The sequence below is a fragment of the Lycorma delicatula genome, chromosome 2, assembly GCF_047948215.1.
Source record: "Lycorma delicatula isolate Av1 chromosome 2, ASM4794821v1, whole genome shotgun sequence".
Classification (NCBI taxonomy): Eukaryota; Metazoa; Arthropoda; class Insecta; order Hemiptera; family Fulgoridae; genus Lycorma; species Lycorma delicatula.
In genome coordinates, this window is record NC_134456.1 from 20,335,427 (window position 1) to 20,357,257 (window position 21,831).

General features: G+C 38.9%; 1 protein-coding gene across 1 annotated transcript in view; it reads right to left on the reverse strand.

Annotated features, from left to right (window-relative positions):
- LOC142319847 (uncharacterized) overlaps positions 1 to 21,018 on the reverse strand; it is a 45,401-nt gene extending 24,383 nt beyond the window's left edge. Inside the window, exons 1-2 of the mRNA XM_075357519.1 lie at positions 20,190 to 21,018; positions 11,879 to 12,105 (exon numbers count right to left, since the gene is read on the reverse strand). Coding sequence (XP_075213634.1) covers positions 11,879 to 12,105; positions 20,190 to 20,829 — 867 coding nt within the window. The 5' untranslated portion in view covers positions 20,830 to 21,018. The remainder of the gene's footprint in view (positions 1 to 11,878; positions 12,106 to 20,189) is intronic.
- Between the last annotated feature and the right edge of the window lie 813 nt (positions 21,019 to 21,831).

A 21,831-nucleotide genomic window follows, 5' to 3' on the forward strand; every position in this document is an offset into this window, starting at 1 on the left:
TGGCTTAATATTTTCAGATAAAGACACAGAATTAGATGTGGGCAATAAATATGTTAAATATAAACCAAAATTATTTATTAAGTTTATAAATGTATGCTACATGTATGACATGTTTTTAGTTTTGAGCGAACATGTATGATAACTACAAAAAGAAGAAAATTACATTTATAACCTTAATATTCAACGCATAAACAAAAAAATGAAATACTATATTTAGTAACAACGATTTTAATTTATTATATAAACATTTAAACGAAAAAATAAATAAATAGATCTACTTGTAATAACATAGAAAATAAATATTTTTAATCTAATATTTCATTTAAAAAAGTTGTAAAGCGATTAAAAACTCTTTGTCCTAGTAGAAATTCTATCACTATAATTGTATAATTAATAAATTATATCAGAAATATATGTATTATATTACTGATGTATTAAATTATATCAGTATTATATTAGTAAATTCTATCACTAAATTCTATAATTGATTTAGTAGGTAATCTTGAATGTTTTGTGTGATCTTCACAACCAGTAGTCAAGGACAAGATCATATATATATATATATATATATATATATATATATATATATATATGTGCACATATTTTTTTTTGTTTTACTATTTAACGATATTTTTTGCATAGTTAATTTTATTAGAATTATTAAATTATTGTTTAAGCAAGTAAAATATTTTTTGTTTGTTTTTACATATGCGCGTTGATCTCATTGGTTTACTCAAATTTTTAAGGACCTTGTCTACTAAAAAAAAATAAAAATTATAACTAGAAGAAAATAGTTTAGCAGTATGAATAATGATTGGATTTTTTTTTTTTTTAGATTTGAATAAATTGAAAAAATATCTTAAAAAAAATAATATTAAAACAATGTACAACTCGTAGTACTCGTAGTACTATGTACAACTCGTACTTATGTACAATACATATAGCTGGCTAACGGGGCTCCGAGTAAATTCCTCGGATATGCTTTTCTTTTGACCTGTTTCCAACTTCAGGTCCCCTCATGGATTGGATTTTACGGCTACCTGCAGGATATGAACAATTTATTGATTAGGAAGTGGACATATACCAAACTTAGAGCTGGTGATGTGGCGGCCACGGTCGAAGTTATTTGCAGGTGTAACGGAGACCTTTCGTTGTCCACATGCCCCCCGCGATGGCAAGCATGTAGTTAAGGTGCCCATGTTGTTCGGAGCATGAGAGCCCTGAAAGCCTCGGTGTGTAAGGGCCTGGAGTCAGTGCAGAGACTGCGCATCCGCTCTCTGCCAGGACATATGCCGGTTCCACCGGAGTACCGAAACGGACCTCAGGGTTGGTAGCCCTGGAGTGGGGGTGTACCCCAGCGGCTAGCCTTACTACAGAAGGGATTTATTGGTCATGCAAACTGAACAATTAAACGTGGCAGAGGGTTCACGCAAACACCCTCGTTTAGAACCAGCCGTTTCGCCTGAGGCAAAACGGAGAAAAAGTGCGGAAACTAAAAGGATAGAGATTGAGGCTAGAAAAAGCTTACAAAAAACTTTTTTCAAGAGCAATAATGCACCGAAACCTAAATATTTGGTTATTACCAAGGAGGATGGAAATTTTTCGAAGGTGAGTCCTTTTCTCATCGCTCGGGAGATAACCATATGCGCTGGTGGCCCTGTAAAAGAAATAAGGAAGACCTTCATGGGACTTCATGTTGAGACTGTAAATGATGTCCAGTCTCAAAAGATTTTAGGGCTTAAAAAGATTGGAGAACTGGCTGTACATGTCGATACCCACGGTACGCTCAACACCTCAAGAGGTGTGGTCGTCTGTCGGGATCTTCTAAATTGCACGGAGCAGGAAATTGTTGAGGAGTTGTCAACGCAGGGAGTCATAGAGTGTCGCCGATTGAACATGAGAAGGAATGGCGAAGTCCTACCTTCAGCCTCTCATGTTCTCACATTTAACCGGCCTACCTTGCCGGAGAAGATTAGAGCGGGGATACATCGATTGGATGTGCGGGCATTTATCTCGCAACCAATGCGATGCTTCAAGTGCCAACGTTTTGTCCACACCGCCATCAAATGTGAGAGAACGCAAATATGCGTGTGCGGCGAAGAGGTGCATTAGGGAGAGCCGTGTAAAGAGCCCCCTACATGCATCAATTGCAAGGGACAGCATTCATGTGGATCCAGGAATTATCCTGTCTACAAAGAAGAAGTAGCTGTGCAGGAAGTTAAAACTCTTCAGAAAGTCAGCTACATCGAAGCCAAAAAGATTGTTAACGCCCGCAAACCCAGAGCAACAACATCTTATGCTCAAGCTGCGGCTACTGTTCCTGCTCCTGCTCCAATTGCTGTAGATGAAAGTCAGCTCATCAGTAAACTTGCTCCGACCTTGGCTAACATGATTGAAAGAATTATTGACAATAAAATGAAATCTTTCAATATTAAAGACCCAATAAAGCCAAAGATATTAGTACAGCCTACTCCCGAAGATAAAACAGCGAAAGCTGCTCTTTCTCTGAAGAAAACGGACGCCAAAGCAGAATGCCAAGTCCGTCTTAGTGAGACTCTTGATGACAAGAAAACGATAATACCTACAGAGACTGTTATGGAGGCTCCCAAGCCTCCTGCACCTGAAGTGGCCTCTAAGCCTCAGAGGCCACAAAAAATCACATAGGGGGGGCGAGTGTCCCCCCTCCCACAGGCGGTGACCGGTGCGCCCCCCGGGTTGGGGAGCGGCCAGGTTGCGCCTCTCAATCGGCGCCTGAAACCGACGCCGATCCATGTCCGTCGTCGTCGGCGGCTTCGGTGGTCTCCGATTCGGAGACCGTCGACGACGTTCTCCGCGAAAATGATGCCGTTCGCAATATGGAGAAGAAAAGAAAAAAAGGATGGCCGAAAGGAAACCCTAGGACATAATTTAATTAAAAATTAGCGAGTCGATTGTACAATGGAACATCAATGGATGTTTTTCAAACATCCATGAGCTCCAACGCTTGGTACATGACGTAGACCCGATGTGTATATGTCTGCAAGAAACGCATTTCCGCCGAAATGAAAATTTTTAATTAAAAGGATTCGACATATTTCGGCGAGATCAACCGCCAAATATAAGAGTTAGAGGTGGAGTAGCTATATTAACATCGACTAGAGCTACCACCGAAGCGGTTGTTCTAAACACAAACCTACAAGCGGTCGCCGTTAGAATGAAGCGTCCGATTCAGATCACTGTCTGCAGCATATACTTGCCGAATTTTAATTGGAATAAGGATGACATAGCAAAACTAATTTCCGAGCTTCCCCCACCTGCTTTACTGGTGGGTGACTTTAACGCTCATAATTCTCTTTGGGGATCGGATCGAGTAGATCCCCGTGGAAGAGAACTGGAAGGGTTCCTGATGAATTCAGAACTTATTATTTTAAACGACGGATCAGGAACCTTTTTCAATGCCAGAGATGGATCGACGTCCTGTATAGATCTTGCACTTATAAGCGGATCGATAGCACCGAGGTACAGCTTCCATGTCATTGACGATCTGCATGGAAGCGATCATTTCCCGGTGCAAATTGTAACTGATGTTACAAGAACAATATATCCCATCCCTAAAAGATGGGTATTGAAAAGGCAAACTGGACGAGCTTCACAGCGAGAACGATACTCCCAGAAACAACTGGATTTATCGGAGACGATGTCGACGCCATAACAAATGCAATAATTGAGTCGGTATCAAGATAAATTCCCAAAACATCTGGGAAACTTACGAAAAAACCCGTTCCATGGTAGAACGATGAAATAAGTGAAGCTATAAAAAGAAAGAAAAGGGCGTATAATGCCTTAGTATAGAAAATCTTGTTGCCTTTAAGAAATACAGGGCGTATGCAAAACGTCTTATGATGACTCGAAAAAACGATCCTGGCTGCAATACGTGTCATCCATTGACAAAACTACTACTGCATCAGATGTTTGAGGAAAGTGAAGGCGATTTGTGGGCGCAATGATTTTGCTCCCATAACTAGCCTCCAAGATGAAGATGAAATAAAAGACACTCCATATGAAATTGCAGAGCTGTTATCCAATCACTTCGAAAAGGCCAGCAGAACGGCCAACTACGAAGAAGATTTTCGCACTAAAAAAGAACAACTTGAAGGTCTATTAAACTTCAGAACTGAGTATAATTACTCATATAATGTACCTTTTAAAATGGAAGAATTCGCGAAGGCGTTGGAAAAATCAGGTAACACAGCTGCTGGTCCGGATGAAATCCACTATAATATGATCAGGCAGCTGAATACCACTGCAAAGCGTAGATTATTAGAACTTTATAATAAAATATGGCGGGATGGAACGTACCCGCAGCAGTGCAAAAATGCTCATGTTGTCCAGTACAAAAGAAAAATAAAAATTTAACAGACCCCAATAGCTATCGTCCTATTTCTCTGACGTGTGCTATGGGAAAAATACTAGAAAAAATGATTAATAATCGACTCGTCTGGGTTTTGGAAAAAGAAAACCTGATATCACCGTATCAAGCAGGTTTTCGGCAATACCATTCTACCACTGATCAAATGATCAGCTTAGAGGACGTTATATATAACAGCTTCATTAAAAGGAAACATTGTGTCGGAGTCTTCTTTGATCTTCAGAAGGCTTTCGATATGACCTGGCGTCATGGTATAATGCTCCAGATACATGAACGGGGCATTCGTGGCAACCTGCCAGTCTTACTGAGCAACTATATGAATGACCGTACTTTCCAAGTACGAGTCAGTAGCGAATATTCATCTGTAAGAAATTTGGAAAATGGCATACCACAAGGTTCGCCGTTGAGCGGTACCTTGTTTGCCATTGCCATTAATAAATTGATATTAGCCATTCCAAATCAGCAAAAGTGTTTATGTTGATGATCTGGCAATTGTGTATGCCAGCAAAAAGACTGCTATGGTGAGGTACAAATTGCAACGAGCGATCAATGCTCTAAATGAAGTTGCAAAGAATAACGGATTCCAATTCTCACCAGAAAAAACGTGCTGTGTACACTTTTGTAGGAAGAGAATTCCTCATCAAAGTCCTGCGTTGACAATTGATGATAATCCAATACAATATAAAGGCAATGTAAGATATTTAGTATTAGTATTGGATAAATCCCTTACATGGGGATTACATATACAGGACTTGAGTGATAGATGCAAAAGAGCCCTAAACATTATAAAATGTTTATCGAACTTAAATTGGGGCTCAGACAAAGAGACATTATTGAGATTGTATAAAGAATTGGTTCAATCTAAACTAGACTACGGATGTATCGTATATTCATCCGCTAGAAAGTCGCATTTAAAAAAGTTAGACGTAGTTCATAATAGCGGAATAAGATATGTAACAGGCGCTTTCCGCACAAGTCCGACGGCTAGTCTGATGTCTGAAGCCGGAATAATGCCACTACATTATAGAAGAGAGATCCTTTTACTAAGATACGCAGCAAATATATGGGCTTATCCTGCCCATATAAATAATAAACTTTTCAACAACCATCCTATGGCTGCATTATACGAACGTCGTGCTACCTATTCCAGACCAGCCGGAATTAGGTACAACGAATTAAGAAGTAAATACGAAATTGCCATTCCAGATACATTGCGTCATATGACTGCTTCATATCGTCATACGACGATATGACTGCCTCATAAAAGAACCACTTGTTAGGCTGTTCTAGGGGTGCCTTAGTTGGGGCTGTTTTCCGACTTCTTGGAAGATAGGTTTCGTGAGGATGCTCTTAACACTTGGAAGGGATCCGAGTGAGGTTGGCAGTTATCGACCCATCAGCCTCTTGCCGGTTGTCGGTAAACTGCTGGAACGGCTCCGGGAAAGCATTGATATGAACGATTTTCTAAATTGAGGCCAATATGGCTTCATGGAAGGGGTTGGGACCGAGGATTGCATCTTAAATGGTCTTACCGAGGCGAAAACCTGCGACTGTAAATATGTTTTGACAGTTTTTATTGACATAAAGATAGCATTTCCTTCCTTGTGTTGGAGTTCTGTCTTCTATAAGTTGTCTATAAGGTGTCTTTTATGAGTTAGAACGCCGCAATATTTCCAAAGCCCTACAGGCCGTGGTGCGAGACTATTTGTCTAATTGCACAGCTCTGTTCAAAGTCGCACGGCTGGTCGTGGAAAAGTCCGTAACCAGGAGAAACCCGCAGAGTTCCCGTTTTCGGTCCCCTACTGTGGAACCTGGTTTTTGACGGATTTCTGGGGCTGACATTCCCAGAGGGGGTGGCAGCCCAAACTTTCACCGATGACTGTCTCCTTTCAGTTCGTGGTAATTCACGACCATAGCTGGAAGAAAGAGCGTAGGCAGCTTTGTCAGCTGTAGAGGGCTGGATGGACAATTAAAATTTAAAGATTTCTGTTCCCAAGACGAAGTATATGCTTCTGAAAGGCGCAGACAAATTATCATACAGTCGAAACCCCCATATTAAATATAAAGGCTGTGATATCAGCCGAGTTAGAGTTCATAAGTACCTAGGTGTTTTGTTTGATGAGAAGTTGCTGTTTAGTAACCATATTAAAGAAGTAGCGGCGAACGCCGTCTCTGTGCTGCACAAGCTTAGAATTGCTCGGAAGGACTATAGGCTGTCGGGCCGTCAATTGTACATGGTGTACCAAGGTGTCTTCAAAAGTATAACCAGTTATGCGGCACCCGTGTGGGTGCATAGGTAGGATAGAAATAGAGCACTTATTCTAAATTTAAGGAGTGCCCAGCGCAGATCCTTGATTGTATGCACTGGTGTTTTTAAAACAATCTTGTATGAGGCTACTACTGCATCGAGAAAGGTTCTCTCAGTCGATTTAGTGGAGAAAGCGCTACCTAATTTAGTTTGATATATGATAAGTGAACGGCTGGACACAAAACAAGTGGTGTATTGTATCATGCTTATACTGTAGACGCTGTTGTTTAGCTCTAGGACCTAGTTAGGAGACTGGTCGCATGAACTGTTCCGAGGCACAGTAGCCCTTCGTAGCACGACATTCGGTCTTATGTTTTCGGGCGACCGAATGAGGTGGTGGCGGGAGTAATACCGGTAAAAAAAAAAATAAAAAAATAGCTCGAAATATGAAACTAATAAAAATGTTTTAAGATCAAACGAGGAAATTAAAAAAAAAATTGAAATAATAATCGACACAATTAAAAAACGGGGAATATTGCTTGGCGGACAATTAAAGAGAATGAATGAAAAAAGATTTTCAATTTTTTCTGATAATCACAAAAGTAAAAGCAATTAGCTTTTAGAGATAATAAAGGATCTCCAAGAGATTTGAATAAGAGTTGAAGAAATTTAAGACGGAAATTTTCAAGAAAAAAGTACAATTTAAAAGATTTAAAGCGACGGAAGAGGAAACAACAGGAGAATCACACTGAAGGACGCAGAAAAATAGTAAAAAAAATGATGACGAGAGTCGGCAGAAGATTATAGCTTGAAAAAAAAATTAATGTTAACGAAAAATAACGTTTAAATAATTAAACTCAGGCAATGTAGAGTGACCAATTCTAAAAAAATTAAAAATAAATTAACAAAAGACTTAAAATTTTATTTTCAAATAACTCTACAATTAAAGGAGCTTTTCAGAAAAAACTATTCCTCATAATATATAAAAAAATAATAAAATATAAATTAATTTATTGAATAAATAAATAACTGTTCTTAAAAAAACTACAAATATTAAAATTTACTTAAATGCAGAAGGATTTACGATTTCCTCAGTTACATATTTATTTGATTGATACCTTTGACAGATTTTACCTTTGTTTAAAAATAAGTATTCCATAAAAATTATTTTGTTTCCCTCTTGGTTATTTTTATGAGGGGAGTTAATGAAATATTTTCTGTAAAAGGAAGCTACAGATTTGAATTGTAAACTATCTATACATATGTTACAAAGTTGTATCGATGTACAAAGGAATAAAACTAGATTTAATTTTCAAAGGATCAGTAATTTTTTTATCGTGTTCTTAAACCGCTGATTCCTAAATATTTTTGTTATATCATGCTATAATAATAAAATTCGCTGCAGAATCCTCATATTTACGGCATGACATGTGAATTATATTACACCCTAAGTAGGTTGTCGTGTATCTTAGTTACTTGCGGTTTATATTAAGTAATTAATAAAGCTTTTTGCTTCTGACACAACGCAAACTCTCAACACCCTCTCCACTATTCCTCCTTTCTTCTTTAACTTCCTCTCTTGTCAGATCTCAAACAAACAGTAGACAGTAGATAGGAAATTATTTCGTCGGTTCGTGAGTTTCAAAGGGGCAAGAACTATTCTCTATATCTAGTATTCAGATAACATTCCACTCGCTTAAATGGGAACACCAAAACAAGAGTCGTGGGTTTTGTAAGAGAAGGTTCAATGTTTGTAATAGAAAAAGGGTAAGAGAGGGGGAAAAATAAAAAAAATGCAATAAACTCAATAAGGTATTTCTTTAATGAGATTTTTACACTGACATAGTTCATATTATTCACTACAAAAAAGTAGATTTAAATTAAGAAGGAAATTCATAAATCATATTATTGTATTATATTTTTTTACGTAACTTACTCTTGGGTTAATCTGTTATTAAAAAAGAAAAAACTAATAAATAAAAGCAAATTTTAAAAGTGTATCAAAGAATCATTAACATAAAATTGCGCTAAATTCTAAGCGGACTTATGCTTATGTATATTTAATAAATGTTTGTTATTGTAAATATTTAAATAATGTCGGTATATTTCACTATGTCAAGATAAACACGATAAAAAGTAAATGTAGGGCCAACGGTATCAGTTTACCTTATTGTTCTTTGTTTATCTTTTCCTCGATACAACAACTTTGAATGTATTTGGGTTTGATTTATGACTATTATAATTCATTGTAATAATACTGCAGATTTGTTCTTTGGTATAAAAAAAGAATTTAAATTAATGTACCAATAATTATTTTTTTAAAAACCAAAGAAAATATGCTAGCCATTCTTATTATTATACAAAAATTAATTACTTTTCTTTTTTTTTAATAATTTTAAGTAAGTTTGTTAGTAGTACGGAAATGGTGGTACGGCGCCAAACAGTGACGTCATTCCAAGATGGCGGCTGTCCGCCATCTTGGATTCCAAGATGGCGGTGGTCAGCCATCTTGGATTGTGACGTCATTGGCGCCGGTACCCCGTCAATGTTGCCAACTTGATTTATTTTATGTCGATGTGAGTCAGTGTTACCAACTTGATTTATTTTTTGTTGACATGTTTATATATTGAAGAAATATTTCAAAGGTTGGTATCACTGTTGTGTGGCGGTCGATTTGAATTAAATAAATGAATAATATTTAAAGTGAAAAAAAATCTGTCGGCTAGAGGATTCGAACCCGGTCATGACGGGACGCGACCGACTGACGCCTTAAACCAATCGGCTGCGGTGACTCCCTGATGTAATGAGTGAAAAATGTTCTACGTAAGCTGTGAATTTTAACGTAACATCAGTCTGTACACACACACGCGCACACACATACATATATACACACAAGTGAATATAGACGTACCTCGAGGATGATCCTGGTCGTCCAGGCGATGGCGTCGGGAGGCGTTACCGCGACGGAGAGAGGTTCTCGTCGTGGATCGTGCACCGGGAGGCGGTGGCGGCGATGTCTGCTGCAACACACAAACACACACACACACACACACACGCGCACACACATACATATACACACAAGTGAATATAGACGTACCTCGAGGATGATCCTGGTCGTCCAGGCGATGGCGTCGGGAGGCGTTACCGCGACGGAGAGAGGTTCTCGTCGTGGATCGTGCACCGGGAGGCGGTGGCGGCGGTGTCTGCTGCGCGTGTGTTTGCGTGCGTGCGTCAGCGGAGTGACGCAGACGTGTTTACCGTGCGAGATGCGGCGCTCGACTGAAGAATTGTGGGACCGACGTGGTCTGAAGTTGTCCGATTGACCAATCGCAGCGTTGGAATTCGAATCGGCGCATGCGCACTAGCCGTTAGTGCGTACGTGCGAACTCGAACGTCGTCTCTAATAAGAGCGGAAGCGATAAAGAAATTTTTTTTTTTTTATTATTATTATCGGGTCACTAATACAAAAGTGACTTGAGTTGTTGTAACCGGTTAAATCCGGTTGCGTCTGGATCTGTAAAAAAAAAGTTATGAAATGAATTTATGTGTTGGAACACTCTCCTCACCTTTACATTACTGTATGGGGGTTTAGAGTGTTGTTGCATTTCCACACCACCCCAGAGGTAGCAACCGCGGTGCGTTGAGATTTTTTTTAGAGTGATATCTCTCCCCAGTAGGCCTAAAAAACACTCGACTATATATATCTTAAGAAACGTCTTCATGAAACTTCTTTACAAGACCGGGATGTTATGAACAACAAATGCAAGTAATGAGTAATGATAAACTTATACAAGAAAGCACATCTATGTGAAAACAAAAAAAAATCTCAAGATAACTCTCTAATTTATGTATGCGAAACCTACCTTCTTGTGTAAGTTTATCATTATTCATTACTTGCATTTGTTGTTCATAACATCACGCTCTTGTAAAGAAGTAAAGAAATAATGTTTCGCATACATAAACGTAATATTGCAAGCATATGTCTATCGCACCACTTTCTACTATTTTGAAAATACTTAAAAAATGTGTAAAACACTCTCCTCACCATTTGTAACACAATTGATAGTGGATAAATCCAATATCATATCATGTCACGGGCCTTGGAACCATTGCATACAGTAAACGTAAATAAATATCGTTTTTTTTAAAAAAAACAATAGTTAGTTACGATTTATTGTATGGGGGTTTAAAGTGTTTTTTGTTTTGTGTATGTGTGTAATTTTGTGTTGATTGTGTAATGTGTTGTAGTCCTTAAAAGGACTTATTTAAACATCGTAGAAATTAAAATATTCGTTGACGGTTTTCTTTATCCTCTTCTTTGCGTTTCGTATTCTTGTATAAAATAAAATAAAGAGAAGCGATGTGACGTCCTTTCATATATCGATTGGTTTTAACGTAATCGAATTCTGAATTTTCATTTGTGTCGTACGCCACCAACAGCGGTTGGGTATCATCATCACAACCATCGGCGAAACAATCTACCTCATCACGACCTCTGAAGAAAAGTCCTCCGTCCGTCGCTACATTAGCTGTTACTCTTCTTCTTTCGTTTGCGGCATACACGTTTACAGCGAGTACGTTATTTTTTCGATGCGACGTATTGAGATTTTTTAACACGGACGCATTCAAATTCATATTCGACGAACGATTTAATTTGAACGCCTTTACATTACCGTCGTCACCGTAGAATCCAGAAAACAGTACTTCTTTGCTGTGAATAAGTGCGATAGCTTGTTCACCGCATTCAAATTCGCAATAATATTTTCGTCCATATCCGAAATCATCATCATTGAAAACCACTCTTATGGTCAAGTTATCACCGTTTTTATCAAAATGATGTTCAGATAAATCGACAATATATACGTAACTGTGTTTTAATTTAAAACACATAGTCGTCAGTTGTTGGTCACCGACGCGCACGCGTACATCTTCTTCACTAAACTGAATCATGTTTATAACTCGAACGTTTCTCAACGAATAAACTGCTTCACTCAGTTACACTGTATTTATAAGCTCCTCCCCACCACCACAACTACCACACCCTGCTATCAACGAATCAGAATGTCACAACCTCCCCTCCACAATTCGAAAAAAATTCATCTGATAGGTATGGTGATATCCTGGCAAGTGCATTTTGTATGATTTGAAGCTACAATTTTTCTATGATACATTTTCAAAGTGTTATTAATAAACTGTTCTGTTATGTTAATTTCGACTATCACCTTTTCGATACCATCAACATCTGGTTGGCATACGAATTCAGGACTCTGACAACAACCCGAACCTATATCACAACGATGTAGAACAACATAAACCGGTCTGAAAATAAATCTTTGAGAATTTAAATCTTTCGAAAGACTCATTACCGGTACGGATCTTTGTTGCGGTACTTTACACCGAAAAGCTAACGTTTGCATATACGTTTCGTAGAATAACGAATGGTGACACTCTACAGTAGTTATAATGTAACACAAAATCTGTACACACAATAAAATATTCATTTTCCCGATGTTCATCCGTTCACACCAAATGCAGAAGTAGGAATAAATTTATTGTCGTTAGCAGACGACTAAGACGCCCCTCGTGAGAAATTTTAAAAACAAAGAACTAAGATCGTTTTTGTTTAAACACTCTCCTCACCATTTGCAACATAATCCGATAGTAGATAAATCTATTACCACATCATGTCGCGGGCCTTGGAACCACTACATTCAATAAATGTAAAAAAATATCGTTTTTTTTTTGTTTAAAAAAACAATAATTAGTTACAAATTTATTGATGGGGGTTTAAAGTGTTTTTTGTTTTGTGTATGTATGTGTAATTTTGTGTTGTTTGTTTAATGTGTTGTTGTCCTGAAAAGGACAGTTTGAATAGCTACCTGGTATTACTCGAATACCACATCGAAGGCTTTTCCGATGCGTCCTTTGAAGACGAGTTTCAGCTTCATTTCAGTTATTGTCTCAAATTCGTCCTCTTTTAACGTTTCCGCAAACCTTCTCGGCAAATATACATTGAACATGGTTTCCTCACCATCGCGTAAACGACACACGATACTTTTGCCATACCGCGTTGCAATCTTTCTTAACCATACAACCTCGTACGGTTTCCCAATCGTAAGATCACCAACGCTCTTCGTCTCTAGGTTGGTTGCAACAAGACGCTTATTCAAATTGTGAATAAAATTGTTTCTTCCGTCAGTCATTATAATGTTGTTATTTCTTCAAACGTTAGCTCTAGAATGAGACTAGGACGGTTACGAATGTCTTTTTATACCCACAAATCTGCTTATCAACATCCGCATTCGGTATTCCAAGAATCGACGAATAATATTAATTTTAATTTTTTTATCAAAGCGATAAATAATTCCACGAATTGCATTTATTTTAATTTCTTATCTACTAACCACATCCGGTCGAGCCAATTATTTTTTCTTATCGAAGCGATAAATAATTTTTTATTCTTATCGTCACGATAAATAATTCCACGAATTGTATCTATTTTTAATTTCTTATCTACTACCCACATCCGGTTGAGCCAATTATTTTTTTCCTTATCAACGCGATAATAATTTTTTTCTTTCCATACCACAAGCCAATTATTTTTTTTTTTTTGTTCTTATCGACACGATAAATAATTCCACGAATCGTATTTATTTTAATTTCTTATCTATAACTTGCGTTCAGTCGTATCATATAAAAATTACTTTTATCACGTTCACTGAACGCTATTCACAATGGATCTTGTTACCGACGAGCAATTTATATTGTACGACATAGAGTGCGATAATAAAGAAAATATCGATCCAAATATTGGTGAGATTTTTCAGTATTTACAAACTTTAACAAACAATAATAATCAATACCGAAGACCTATAAAGAAAAAAAAGAATAAAGCAAAAAAGACTGTTACACAAAATTATAATTATGTACATTTAAGAATTTAATTGATTTAAAGCCTCTCGAGTAAAGGTACATTCGCGTTGTGAGAGGATGAGAGAAATTTTATAAGTCTCTTAAAAACCTTTACCACCACCACAAAAAAATAAATTTGTTCGAGTTGCGTTTCCACACCACCCAAGAGGTAGCAACTGCAGCGCGTTGAGATTTTTTTTATGCGAGTGATATCTCTCCCCAATAGGCCTACAAACACTCGTGCAAAATTTTACAAACTTATTTTTATATCCTCGTTGAACTCGTCAACGTCACCGTTGGCGAGTTTTTTCTTTCCATAATAAGTTAATTTCATCGAATGATTTTTTACAACGTTCAATTCATCGTCGGTAAATCTGTTTGTATACGTCTTTGGTAATAAGGTTTGAAAGCTTTCCGGTTCATCCGATTCGCTGTCGTACAATATTACGCAAATACGGAGTTCGCCGTATTGAGTAAATATTTTTCTCATTTCCAACAGTACGTAGCTCACACCGATATCAAGATCGGTCAACCTCCTGAACGGCATCTTCTTTAGAAAACAATATTCATCGTTGAAAACGTTAATAAATGCTACGGCGTCCATCTTAACATTCGCAGTGCTCAAACTCGAATGGCAATTGCAATTGTGATTTACCTTCTTACCCCCTATTTCCACGACAATTTTGAAAAACAACCGATAGAGTTCGTTACTATCGATAACTGTACAGGCGAACGGACTTTCCCATAACACTTCGTATTTATTTGCACGTACCATAGCGTGCATTTTTTTCACGTTTTCAATAATCAGTTCGCACGAACATAAGTATTCTGGTAGACCACGACCGCAATAGTCGAATTTCTTACAATCGAAAGCATGTATTTCATCATTAACATCGTAGTGGGTGGTAAGCATCATAAAACAATATTTGCAAATATACGATGCAATAAACCTCAATTCGTTTACCGAATCGCTAAACGTTTTCATCGCTACTATATCGAGTCGTCACTATAATTAATATAATGTCTACACAAGCCGTCTACAGTATCTATTTTTAAACTGTCTAAATATTCTTGTAAACCGTCGTGAAGTTCAGCGTAAGTGGCGTCGTAATTGAAAACCACTCTAATCGTATTGAAACGGTGTATGTCTGCGGTAATTCTTGTTGCGTGAGGAAACGCAGCAATTGTAAGTTTCATAAGATGACGCAACGTTCTTACGCGGCGATTCGGAAAAAATCTAATCGTCCACACCGATGCGGCTATGTCAACGTCCATCGCTAAACTGCGGATGGAATTACACATCGGAAGGACTTTTATGGAGAAAAAATGCAATAGGTTTACTATAAAACACTCTCCTCACCATTTGTAACACAATTGATAGTGGATAAATCCAATATCATATCGTGTCACGGGCCTTGGAACCACTACATTCAATAAATGTAAATAAATATAGTTTTTTCTAAATTAAAAAAAACAATAATTAGTTACAATTTATTGTATGGGGGTTTAAAGTGTTTTTTGTTTTGTCTACGCGTGTAATTTTGTGTTGTTTGTGTAATGTGTTGTTGTTGTTGTCCTGAAAAGGACAGTTTGGGAAAGACGGAGAGGTGACTAATTGAAATAGATTTTTATATAGCCAGTCACCGCTTGTCTACACATCCCACATGGAAGGTTGTGTTGTATTAAATAGCGTACACAATCTATGCAGAATGTGTGACCGCACGGTAGTATCGTTGCTCCTACACGTGCAATCAGACATATTTTACATCGCAGTGTACTGGTCAAATCTTCATCTCGTATAACACCTCGTTCTACTGCACATTTCACATTTCTTAATACCTCACTAAGCGATTCTAAAAACAGTACATCTGCACCCTTCACACTTGAGATACTGCGCACCAAGTTTCTAATACTGGAAATCACTCTTGCTTTAGCAACTTCGAATGATGTCGATGTTCTCTCACCCATGTTCGTCTGATGTGCAGCTGTGTTGTGAAATGAATGATGTAGTGAGCAGAGCGACAAATATATATACCTTATCAGTGCGACTGTTATGGACTGTACTTCCTGTTATTTCCCGCTTGTTATTTTAAATTTAAAAAAAACGGTTACGTTTCCACACCACCCACGAGGTAGCAACCGTGGCGCGTTGAGATTTTTTTTTTTACATGAGTGAAATCTCTCCCCAATAGGCCTACTGTAAAACACTCGAATCTTTTTTTATATTTTTTTTATTTTTTTTTATTTTTTATTTTTTTTGTAAATGTTTGCAAGTGATTCAGTGCAAGCATAAATAATATTCCAGGCATAAAACCAAGATGGAAGGCAATAACTATAATTGAGATCTCTAACCAAAGATGTTGATTCATCAACATCTTGCAGCAGAATGAGCTCTACAGCGGTACTCGACGTGGAACAACATGTTCAAACGAAAGCGGTACGTTTTCCTTGATGCAGTTTTGACAACGAGTTGAGTGGTGATGCACATCCATCCTTTCGTTACACCAACAACATTTTACACACAATTCGTTGAAGGAATAGTAATAACCGTTTTTTGCCAATTCCTCTTTGTTTTCCGCGTTTGTGTTCGCAAACGATCGCAATCGATCGGCTTCTCTCACCAGATCCAACGGCTTTTTACACATCTTCAACCACTCCATGTAGAAACAACCGGTTTGTAACGCACATTTTCCACTCTCCTTGTGCGTGTGGTACGGACAATTTACGATATAATTTGAATTCGGTTTCGGTGCGCCGTCCGGTATCTGACGAACATCGTTATGAAACCGTCGCAAAAATTCCACTTTCTCCAGCCCTTTGGTGTGTATTGTGGCAAACTGCGAACATAACGCCTTCATGATATCGTCGTTGTAAACGACTTCGCCGTAATTCCAATCGATTTTGTGAAAATTCCTCTCCAACCATCCGGCCATCCGTTTGTATTTAGATGTCAACTCAGACTTTGGGTACGGTGATCGAAAGTGAAGAATCATATAGTTTCCATCACCGACAACAGCAAGTTCTTTAACTATAAACTCACCTCGTTTGCCGAGAAAGCCGTGATACTCGATAACTCCTTCCATGACGATCGCTCATCCGTGTATGAGGATGGCGATATGTAACCACCGACGATGTCTATGAAATCACAATGTTGGTGGGGGATATCCCTTCGTTCCCCTTATCCGCCTTCTTTTTGTCCTTCTTCTTCTTCTGCTTCTTATCGGTCTTGGTCTTTGTGATCGTGTGTTCAACTGAAGAAGGTTTATCATAAGATTTTTTACGCGGATTTCTCCTTTTGCGGATCTTCGTTGGTTTCGATTTAACCTCCTTCTCAGTCGGTTTCGTAACTTCAGGATGGCGATCGATGTTATGCAAAGAATCGTTCATGAATAGAAACGATTGAACGTCGTCTGGCGAATAAACACCACTTCCTTCCATGACGGATGCTCAACAACTACTGATTTGTGTACGCAGTCGGATTAAGCCTTTTTATACTTTCAAAGTAGAAGTGGTGGGGGTTACCCCCTCCACCTGTTCTTCTTCTTCCTCGTTTAGAGGACCATCATAGTCAGCATCATCATGTGCATGTAACGTTATGTTAGGTAATGAGATATTGGTAGCGTTTACCTTTGGTAACACTGTTGTCTTCGCTGAAGGTAATGATGATTTTACATTCACTATGGTTTTCCTCTTCAATGCGGTTTTGTCGATGTTTACCTTTGGTAACACTATTGCTTTTTCTGAAGGTGACGATGTAGTGTTGTTGCTAACTACGCCAGCAGGCACGTTTTTTGAAGATGATGGTGATACTGTAGCGTTGTAAAAAATGGACAAAACCTCCACAGACGATGAATTACACCATACTAACGGTATGTTAACCGGCGATTGTGCAGAAAAAGTCACTCTACACCGTATCGGTTTCATCGTTGTACAAGATTCATGCGAAAAGTCGCCCAGTAACAGTGTTACGATTATTCCAACTGCAATACCCGTTTTAAATACACTAAATGTTATCAGCCATTTCGTAAACTGTCGCCACGTTGACAATATTTGCTTTTTACGTTCCTCTTCCCGTCCACCACCTAATTGATCGATCTCAAATACCTCCCGCATTACATAAGTTTTTTCACTATTCCAGTGAGCGGAGTGTATGTGACGATGCTATCATGTATAATGAGACAGTAGGCAGTCGTATTGGCTGGTATATTGTTTTTGGTATCGAAATCGATACGTACATCTACTGTTCCCGTTTTAAGCGATTCGTTCTGACGAGAACAGTCGATAACAATTAACGGTACACTGGCCTTGAAATCCGCCAAACTGTAAGCGGGACATTCGTCCTCCGGTTTGTTATAATAGGCGGACCGAAAGCTGGCGAACATTTCATACATCATATTCACATCTCCCTGTAGATTGTCGTACGGATAGTACTGCGAATTCAAATACAGACGAACGTTTACCAACTCGCACATATCGAAGAGCGTCAATGATTTTGTAGCTTTATCCTTTCTGTCCGTCTGTAAACCGAATATCACGTATCTCGGTTTCTCCGTTTGCGCACATGTTTTTACCGTCCATGAATGTATGTTTGTTTGTGGTAGAGCCGGATATTCGTGGATCTGCCATGTACGAAAAGCAATCGCTAACGGTCTATCTCGTTCTACGACCTTCAACAATTGCAATCGCATCGTATCGGCAACGTGAACATACGGAATTTTCCACGCTATCTTAGTCACTTTCAACTTGGAATCAGGTGCCTCTTTGGAAGACACTAATGCGTTCACATCGCTGGAAGATCTAAGCAAGACCAATTCTTGTTTGACGTTCAATATTATGTGTTTGTAATCTTCGGCGAAACCCATCAGCATACGCAGCGGAACGTAGAAACAAAATCTTCCAGTGGTTTCATCTAAATCGAACTTATCCGTAGCTTTGAACTTCCACCCGAAGTTTTCCAAAATATTTTCTTCGCTTTTACGCAAGGAAAGAATATTCTTTATCGTTGTCGTTATTCCTAACTTTTGTACGCGACACATTTCCGCGCCGTTTATCTCGTATCGTATCTCCTCGAAGAGAAACGGTATCGCGTTGTTTGTTAAAGTCGATTCCGTTGCCTTTTTATCGCCTGCTTTAGTAGTTAACGCACCTTCGACCATCAAATAGCTTTTATGCGGTAACGTGTACACATCTTGTTGGTGTATCGGAATCCGGATTTCATCGTTGTTGTTGTAAGTCGACGAAGCGTACGGTAGATGGGTATGATATTCGTACTGTGTGATCGTGTTGTCGAACGAAACACTTTCACCGACGTCCAACATATTCGCTCCTATCGCTGCCATTACGATTCACCAAAACTGTAAAACCAAGTTTTCGAAGAAACAACACGTTACGCGATGTTAACGCTTTGGTGTTTGCACGTAGACTGATCGGTTTGCGTGACGTTTCGCTACTAGTACCAGCGCTATTGTATATTAACCCCATTTATCGGCTTTCGTTTTACTTCGTTTTCCTTTGTAAATGCAATCTCACCGTAACGGTTTCACCGCGAAAGTTTATCGGTTTTCCGTCTTGATCGGTAAACTTTATGGCGATCTCGTCTAAGCTCTTCGTATTCACCGGTAGATAGATTATATTCTTCGGCGATTCGATTATTTTGAAACCAGGCGGTACGCTTAGCGTGAATTCGTGCAACACGTGTCCCTCTGATCCGTTCGTATAAGAGCCTCGTATAAGGTTGCATTCGACCCGTACGGTGTTCACGTTGTTAATGGCGACTGGCTTCGATGACTCGTGCCATATATTCGCCGTCAAATTAGTTTTCTCGAACCCCAACAACGGTGCCAAACTATCCGTTGATGTCAAATCGATCGCGGCACTGCATTTAAGTTCGCATTTTAACGTGTTGTTATTCGGACGCATAAGTAAATCTATTTTGCTTTTGTCTTTGAGTTCATCGCTCAAGCGTTTGGCGATATCATCCACTTCGTACGATCCGGTCGCTAGTGTTAGCTTAATCGGTTTTTGAGGTTTCTTTGGTACAACAGTAAGTGTGTTGTTGATTCCCTCTTCGACATTTGGAATCGAGTTGTATGTGGTTAAGTTTATCAACGCCAATTCCCATTCGCCATCAGACAAATCCAATGACGGAAAGAATGTAGCGTGTAAGAACGACGTATTTCCACTTATGCAGAACATGTTTACCTGTAGACTGACGAATCACGACTGAGAAATTCAAGACATAAATGACCGCAGATAACCGTGTTTATATTCTGTCTGGCGTTATAATTGAAATTTATAATCGAATCGAGTGGAAAATAACGCATCAATTCGTTAGGTGGACGCAAATTACCGAAACTATCGAAATAGTCCACCATCCGTCCACGTTTTCTATAACATACCCAGTGTGTTCCATGACCGGTACTGCGGTCAAGATTAACAATCGCAGTTTCGTTAGTCTTCGGTTGTGTGGGTAATGCGTCCAACATGAAGACCCCTCTAAAATCTGCTATATTTAGTCTTCTCGCGTACCACATTAGTTCTATGTTCGAAAGCGGTCGCACTGGTATTCCCTTTATTGGAGACGACGACGACGACGACGACGGTGACGACGTTTTTTTTTACCGCCCATCCCCGATCCGGTCAAAGGGTAGGGCTTAAGGTATAATCCCTGCCCTGCAGCGCCCGCTTTTTGTTTCATCATTTCGACAAGGCGTTTTATATTATTCCTTTTTGATCGTCTTCTTCGTCTTCGTACTCTTCCACCGCCGAACTTTGCTTTTAATTTCATCGCGTTTGTAACCGCCAATGCCGTAGCTTTTTCCGCGATACTTGAATCCTTAGCTTTAACTCTTTCCCAAGCGCTATCGGCTAATTTACGATCTGCTGCCGCTCTTCTTTCGTTATCGCTGTACGTTGCGTATGCGATATCGTGTTCTTTACAAGCGGCGTCCAACTTGTTTACACCGGGATCGCCTCTCTTTAATCGTTTTTTTAAATTCGTTCCCGGTCCGCAGTACTGATATCCTGGAATATGTAACTCTATCGGTAGTAAATCGATCCCTTTATTTACAACCTTACCCACAACCTTTTTGACGCCTTTTAATGCTTTATCGCCAATATAAGATCCCAACGCACCTGCAGCTCCTGCTGTTAGAGTTGTTAACAGTCCACCGCCTCGTTTAAGACTGGCTATTCGTTTAGATCTTCTCACCTTACCCTTTCGAACAGGAGAAGAACGTTTTGACCTCCTCACTCTTGCCATGTCGGACTGACAATGAGCTTGTTAACTACATTCCACCATCTTACATTGGATCCGTGTTCGGCAATCGTACCATATTTTTATTCACATCATCCGAGACCGGGGGACGTATCATATTTTCATTAACATCGTCATTCTTCAATGTCACATCCTCATTCTTCAATGTCTTATCAGTGATCGGTGGACGCACCATATTTTTTGTCACATCCTCGTTCTCCATTGTATCTTTACTGCTTAGAATTGTGTTTGCAGAATCGCTTTGGTGATGATTGTCAGCGGATAGTACACTCATAAGCGTTTGTTGATTTAAGTTTCTGTTAGCGTTGTCATTAATGTTTAATAGAAACTTGTAGAACCTAAATAATGTGTCATCGATATATCCCTTAGTCGCAGTAAGCAATTTTTGTATATGTAATTCCATATCGTCTACGTAGGACTTTGTTGCGACGTCCGTCTTTTCGACAGGATCACCGACTCTACATATTCGCTTGTTTTGATAATTGATTGCGTTGTCATCATCTTTAAAAACCTTCGCTAAGAATACACTAGTTAGATCACTATGCATTACGTACTCTTCCACTATCTTTTTCTTCAATTGACCCCTCATTAGATCGACATATCCTTTAGTCGCGAGGTCAGTCAACTCAACAGGTGCCTTGGCGTTTGTTATAACACTTTTTTGGATATCCACAACACCGTCTTTACTCGTAAAAATCCCATTTGTCACTTTGTCTACGTACGACTTTGTAGTGAGATCCGTGCTATTAATTGGTGCACCAGCATTTGCGATAACGCAACCTCTCGCGTTAATTGTCTCATTTTTACCGAAAAGGTTTTTCCGTAAATAGTCGACAGTTACGGCGTCTGTTTTTACAATTGGATCGGCGATATCGCACAATCGCCTCTTTGAAAAGGAGAGTGCGTTGTTGTCCATCGGTGAAACCGTGGGTAAGTATTTATTATTCAACTCGCTTTGCTTTACGAACATTTTCTTAACGTGACCGA